Source organism: Penaeus japonicus, unplaced genomic scaffold, assembly GCF_977035675.1.
Source record: "Penaeus japonicus unplaced genomic scaffold, GWHDUDI00000001_assembly GWHDUDI00000012, whole genome shotgun sequence".
Lineage (NCBI taxonomy): Eukaryota > Metazoa > Arthropoda > Malacostraca > Decapoda > Penaeidae > Penaeus > Penaeus japonicus.
In genome coordinates, this window is record NW_028234414.1 from 20794617 (window position 1) to 20802116 (window position 7500).

Sequence of the window (7500 nt, forward strand, 5' to 3'; positions counted from 1 at the left end):
AAATACAAGAATTTTGAAAAGAGAGGCTATTCTTCTGTGTTCCAAATATACAGCAGCAAACTTCAAGAACAAGATCATTAAAGAAAACAAAACTCTTACCTGTGCATGGAAGTGAGTCATCTCCTGGCCGAGCAACTGGCCAAACTTGCTCAGGACATCCTTGTGCCATGAGTCATACTTCAGTGACACCTTGCTCTGGACCTTAGTGTAGTCCACCACAATGGGACCGAAACTACGACGGGTTTCAGAGGTGTCGAAAGTAGTGCGACACTGCTTGATATCTTGTAGTAGTTTCATCCACCTAATTAATGCAAATATATTAAGTTGCAGGTGGTATATATATATATATATATATATATATATATATATATATATATATATATATATATATATATATATATATAATATATATATATATATATATATGTATATATATATATATATATGTATATATATATATATATATATATATATATATATATATCATTAATGAGACACTTAATAAAGCCTCCTATGGTTACTTTACATAGAATAAAAATATAATGCAGATAAATATATTGGCTAATTTCATAAAGAAAATAAAACTGTAGAAATATTCAGATTCTAAGATGTTACTAATCATCCAACCAATAATGAAAGTCTAGTGTGGAGACAGTGACATCTGCATTAGTTGTGGTAGGTATCAAGTATATATAAACATTTTACTTTCCTTACTTTTTCCTTCTGGCCACAAAATGGCTTTATATGTTCATATATATCTACCTTTTCCCTAAAGCAGCAGTTCCTTGACAAAAAAATACTGAGACTAAAAAAACAATACAAATCGGAAAGAGAAAGAAATCATATTCACAACTTATTGACCGGCCTTAAATATGTAAAAATGAAAATGAACAAAAAGAAAATGCCTACTTGGCCACATCCTCTCCGAGCTGACCGTAGAGATGGTCTGGTTGTAGATCCCACAAGGCCTGGTATTGTAGCCACTCCTTCACGTAGTTAGAGACCTCGTCCACTACGGCATCCACTGCAGCGTATGCCAACTTGATGAACGAATGCTCGTCTGGGAGTTTGATCAACAGGTTGCGGTACACCTGGGTGGTCGGGCGATCCAGGCCAACCTGTAACGTTATTGGTAAGGTGAGTTTCTTCTAGAGAATTAGTGGGGCTTTTGTTACTTTGCACATTAATTGCCCAGGTTTTTGTTATTGTTGTAACCAAGCTTTTTCTTTCTTTTGCATTTTAAATGTAATATGGTATCTTCCAGGATATTACGTTTTCTAACTGATCAATCTACGATTTCAAAACACTTCTCATCTCAACACCAATCAACAGATGAACACCTATATCCAATCACCTGAACAAGCAACATTCAAAACAAAAATCAACACTGCCTTAACCTGATAGCGTGTGCTCTGGATGCGGTTCTGTGATGTAACTATGGCCTGCCAGCTGAAGAACTGCTGCATGATCTGGTAGCGTGCCTCCTCGATGGTGGGGTGCATGTACATGGTCTGGTTGGTGATGCGCACCTCTTGCACCACTTGTGTGATCTGGAAGGAGTATTATAGCCTCTTACTAATGGAGTATTGGGACCTCTTAAAATTCTGCTGGTACTTAGTTTAAAAGAAATAAATACAAACTAAATAGACTATTCTAACCACGGATTCAAGTTTAATCTTCAACTCTAATGTCACTGTTCAAATAAGGATGTCAACCTGTTAATACTGATCTGGACTAACATACTGACCTTTGGATCTCCCCCTGGTTTGTGTATAGGCTTGTCTGGTGTGTCTGTGTCCATTGGAATATCAATATCTTCATCCTTTTGCCCTTGCAAAGCTGCAGTCCAGGCTTGCATTCCAGCCTGCAGACGACCAGCCAGCTTCTTCTCAACCTGTGGGTAAAGAAGAGAAACAATTCTAATCAATCTTGCCAATCTAAAAGTATTTCTAGGGTAAAATGGGTCAGGTAAATATATCAGTACATAAAAAGACAATAACTTCACCTGCTCATCCAGCCTCTGCACCCAGATGTGTAGGTTGGAGTACTGGTGGAGTGACAGATCGTCAACAGCCTTCTGGATCTTGTTGAGAATCTCCGCAAAGGTGGAGTGTGCATACTGACACACGTCAAGCGACCTGACATCCACATCCAGCTGTTCTTCTAGTACCAGGAGGTCATCGACCTGAAATGACAGACTTGGTTTAGACATTCTTGCATGGAATAGTATCTAACTTAGAAAGAAAAAAACAACATTGGTTTGTCTCCCAACACAAATTTTGTTGTAAATCTCCAAACTTTGTTTACCTTTTCCTGGAATGTGAAGACACACTCCGCCAGACGCTGAACGTAGGGATCCAGCTTGTAGGACTCCCAGACGAGTGACATACCCTACGAAAAGAGCAGAGCAAATTGAGATCTGTATACTCCAATAATACATTTAGAGTACTGTATAATGACCTCAAGATTAGTATCAGACAAACTACAGCTTTATACTAGATAAGAAATATAAGGAAAAAGTTTCCTTTCTTACAAATTCTGTACACAAATATTTTCAACATGTATCAAATATCATACTATATATTCCAAATAATGACTTTCCAAATTCAAGACTAACAAGATTCTCAAACTATACCATACTTCCTCAAAATCAAAATATCAACAAGATCTCGCTTACCTCAGACAAAAGTCCTTGAACTTCCTTCCGCATTCCTGCTACAAGGAGCAAGATGTTGGTCTTGTCTTCCATCTGCAAACAATTGCATAAGATTGTCAGATCATATCTTACATATTAATTTGTTTATCATGAAGACTTCTTTTTTCATGACTTGGTGTAGACTCAATTTTGTAGTCTACATACTTCAAATTATCTTTTTCTAAGTTTTTCTCTATTTCTAAGAAGCAGCTTTTTCTTGTTTTTTTCTGTATATACACAATAATTCAAAACTATAAGCAATGAAATATATATATTCTACAATGCAAAATATTGAAGACGAGTAATTAAGCTAAAACTCAAAATTCTAAGATCTACCTGCAAAAGATGGTTTAGTTTAGTATCGTTTCTCAAGATCATAATTTACTGCCATATCAAAACACTTGTTAAAAGACATCTTCTGAGATCACATCACAATCCCCATGCTGGTTAAGCAATACATTTCCGAGCAAAAGACATGTCAACACTATCGGCAAAAAATTGCACTGACTTTATTTACGAGGCACTGCCTATCCTCGTATTTTAATGACGGTGCACATATTTTCTCATGGGCTGAGAGGGAAAGAGAGAGAAAGAATGGACTCATTAAACAACTTTCTCAAAAAGGGGTGGGGGAAAAAAAAAAAAAAAAAAATCACAGGCCCATTTGAAAAACCAGCATGCATGACTGACAGTGTTAGTAGTCCTTCCATGCAAGTCACACTTCCAATGTTTGTATTGTTTGGGTCACACAGAACCACCCTTGGATTCTGCAATTAGATATCAACATCCTCTTCACGCCATGCGCAGCCACCACAGAGTGCTCCAACAAGCTCCGTAATACAGGGGAGTGAAACTGTAGGATAATCATGTGTTATGTTTCCACAAATTTTTTTTTCTTTTCTTTCTTTTTCTTTTTTTTTTTTCTCTCTTTTAGAGCTTAAGCTCCTCCCCCTTATCCATTTTCTATAATTTGGAAATGGAAGAAAATAAATACTGTCCAATTTTCTATTCAAATTTTTAAGTTACTAGGAAGTCTCCATAATAAACTACAAAAGTACTAATCATTACATAATTAAAGGCAGCCAAGGGGTCATTAAGCAGGGGATGACACAACAGACAGGGAAAGCCTAAGCATGGGACAGACAATGCCATTCCACACTTACAGGGACATGGCAGAGAATTCTTTCCATTCCATGAAAAAAACTCGCGACATAATAAATAAATAAAGATTTATTAATGGAATACTATAGCTTTATTTCCTTATTTCTGGACAGGCAAAGTGCTCCTTCTTTATCTCAAGTCGGAAAAAAAAAAAAAAAAGGATTTTCAGGTTAATCAGTTAATTTTCATATTTAGATCATGTGTTTACAGCTACTGAGACTTAGAACATCAATGATCAGTCTCTGTGCTTAGAAGGCTAAAGCAAGAGGGAGGGAAATGCCAGTGTACAATAAAGGGATATTAAAAAAAAAAAAAAAAAAAAAGGAAAAAAAAAAAAAAATCAGTGAAGGAATTATTGAGATTATTACCTCCACCCCTACATGACCAGTCACGAGTGTATCTTATTTTCCATTCTTTCTATCCTGGTGAACTATATGTACTTCAACCATCATTCCCTTTACTCTTTAAATTTCCACGCGTTAGCCACACCCCGTGTCATCTTAGGAAGAGATTTTTCTAAATAAATAATGTAAACTCTTTCTTTTTCTTTTTTTTCTTTTGCATGGCTGTCATGTAAGGGGTAGGAGAGGGAGGGGGGGAAAAGAAGTTAGGGACAACTCAGTGTGGTTTTGTGGACAAATAGAGAGAGAGAGCGCGGTTATATGGCAAAGAGTTACACTGATGAAGCCACACAGATTCTGACAAGACGAACATACCAACAGGGACGCTTTGACGGCAGGGCTGTGTGGTCCACCCCGCGACAACAGCTGTGGCACCACGGTAATTGTCAATTATAAATCACCGAGAGAGTAGAGACATCGGTGTTGTTCAGTAGGAGGGGTGGGGGTTATTTATCTAAAATAATCTTTTATGCTTCATGAATATTGGCATATTATTTATGGGTACTTGAAGGGGGAATTGAAAATAAAAAAAAGGGTAGTTATTTTTCTCAGAGACACTTCATTTGTTTGTGTTTTTGTTTCTTGTTTGTCTTTTCTAATCCTCTATATTTATCAGACATCTGAAGGTCTCGAAACATAGCACATGGCTTCACATCTAGATTATACTCACATCTGAAACCTGAAACTTCAATAGCATTTTTTTTTTTTTTTTTTCTTACACATGTTGGCCTATTATTGACACTTGTATCTGACTATAACTTGTAGCATATAAAAAAAAAAGATCAACCTTGATGAGCAAAAAGCTACCTGTTCACATGAACTATTGTAGTTAAGGGAAGCACAAGTCCTGCCCCGCCTGTGGCGCAAAAAAAAGCCACTTCAAATATTCACACGCAGCAAACTAGCCAGCAGCAATTATCAACAGCACGAGCAAGCTGGGAAAACCTCAAATCACAAAAATATATATATATATATGTATATATAAAGGAATCAATACCACCCCAATTCACACAAAAGCATTTTTGTTAATAGTAACATTTGAAGTGGTTTTTCTCTACAGTGGTAAAGATACTCGGATGTCAGCACTTCCATTTTCTCTGACCTATTTCCAGGAACTTTGTCAATGATCCCAACCCCAAATGGGCAATTGAAAACAGCTGATGCCAATATCATCACACACACAAAATACACAAAACAAACATTGGGATCTTTAGTCTTTACCTTCTCCAGGGTTCTCTCATAGGTGCGGACGCTCTCAATGAGGGAGATGGCGAATGGGTATAGCTGATTTGCTTGGTGGGCTTTGTTGACAATGGCCAGCGGCACCCTGAACCCTAGGTTCTTCAGATTTCTCACCTATAAATATTCAAGAAGGGTTATTTTTTGCTGAGACACTTTCAATTATGACGACTGTACACAAACTGAGATAGCCCTTACTCATTATTCTGCAGATTTGTATTATGTAATATTAGTTATTACCAAAAGTTGATTAAATCATGGACTTTTCCTTAATGAAAATTAAGAGAGCTTGTCAAACCAACATCTCATAAAAAATAAACATAACTCTTAAATTTATTGAAAGGAAGGTTGGCAAAACAACAAGTTGATATTCTAACATGTTTGGTTTTAACCTTTGATGCAACTAATCATTAATGCCAAATGTGATCAAAGTAATCAAAGTGAGAAGACAATGTATAAAGGAAACTTACCTCCTTTGACAGAGTGATAATCTCGGGTAGGAAGTTGACCTTCAGCTTATACTCGTTACCTTTTCCTGTTCTGGAACGATGCATTTCAATTGCAAAGATGCGGCCTGATACTCCCAGATTGCGCTGTTGAACCTGGAATCATATGGAGAATTAATGTAATTGCAAATCCTTTGAGTACCTTCACCCTTTGGAAGTATTTCAAAGATTAATGCCTCCCAGCCATTAATCAAGCCAGGATATTAACCCATTCGCGCCGGTTGACGTGCTGACACGTGGTCGAAAAAAGCCCCGGACCCGGGTGACGTCCTGGCACGTGCTACATTTTCGGCCCGCGCGCCGGGAGGCCAGTAGCGACGTGCTGAAACGTCCGCATTAGAATGATAGATTATTCTTAGTACAATTCGATTTTCATACTTGATTTGTCTTAGCTACTTTAGTTTATCCTTCTAAATAGTAGAAAATGGGATATAACGTAATATGAATGACGTCTCAGGTACATACGTAATCTTGATTACGGCATGGTGATTTCTGTTTCTGATTTGTTGAATATGATGATCTGAGTCGAAAGACTATCGTAAAATCAATTGTAATTGGCCGAGGAATAAAAAAAAAAAAATAAAAAAAAATTATATAACATCTTATTGTTGCCCCATAAAAGAAAATGACACTTGAAAAAACATTGCTGTTACTTGCATTCACTTGTATGCACATGTATGGTTGTTCATATTCTCTTTCTTTTCGTTTAGGAAGAAAAAAAAAATTGAAAAAAAAAACTATGTTTGTTACCTCACTAGAAGAATGCTTCCACTTCCCATTGGTATTACAACATAGGAGTAAAGAATATGGAAAAAGTTCAATAGAATAACACTAAAAAAACAGTGCTATAACATCTTTTTCGACTGATATACATCCTCTGAACATAGCACTACTTTCTACACATGATTACACTTTAGACGCAATCACGCAAACCATAAGGATAGGGTGGGTGAAAAACGCTCTGCGAGCGTCATAGCGACCGCGCGCAGCGGGAAAACACCCCGGCACGAACGGTTGCGCGCTTGAAATCTTCCCGGCGTTATCGGGAGTAGGCGAAATTCCGCCCCGGCGTGAATGGGTTAAGGGAATTCATTCCAATAAAATCAAGATATTCAGGGTAATTCCAATAAAAAATAATCTAAACAATAAATGCCAAATGTCATCCAATAATGTACTCCATCGGAATCAGCGCTTCCAAACACCACCTGCCTCCCCATACCTTCCTAGCCCAGTCGTCAAATATCTCCTGGGTGTTGAGCTTGAGTCGGAAGGAGTCTCCGTCACCCTTCAGCTTCTGCCCCTCCACATGGCTCTCCCATCCCTTGCCTAGGACATCTTCTACCCTCCTCATATAGGCAGTGAGCTGGCGGTCAATCTGCTTGGCCCAGATGATGGAGCCAGAGACAGGTGGCAAGTCACGGACATGGCTCATTCGGCAGCACTTGCTCTGTGGATACTGGACCTGGAGGGAAAGAAATAAAGGCGTTAAAAATAATGA

At 37.7% G+C, this 7500-nt stretch overlaps 1 protein-coding gene across 5 annotated transcripts in view; it reads right to left on the reverse strand.

The window, feature by feature from the left end:
* Dhc64C (dynein heavy chain, cytoplasmic) overlaps positions 1 to 7500 on the reverse strand; it is a gene marked incomplete at its 3' end in the record, with an annotated part of 34407 nt that overhangs the window by 17500 nt on the left and 9407 nt on the right. For 3 of the 5 annotated variants that reach the window (XM_086542610.1, XM_086542608.1, XM_086542609.1), the window contains 11 exon segments: positions 100 to 301; positions 910 to 1118; positions 1398 to 1550; positions 1748 to 1894; positions 2006 to 2185; positions 2308 to 2391; positions 2678 to 2749; positions 4573 to 4623; positions 5479 to 5613; positions 5967 to 6098; positions 7222 to 7464. In XM_086542610.1, the coding sequence (XP_086398736.1) occupies positions 100 to 301; positions 910 to 1118; positions 1398 to 1550; positions 1748 to 1894; positions 2006 to 2185; positions 2308 to 2391; positions 2678 to 2749; positions 4573 to 4623; positions 5479 to 5613; positions 5967 to 6098; positions 7222 to 7464 (1608 nt within the window). 5 annotated transcript variants of the gene reach the window in all.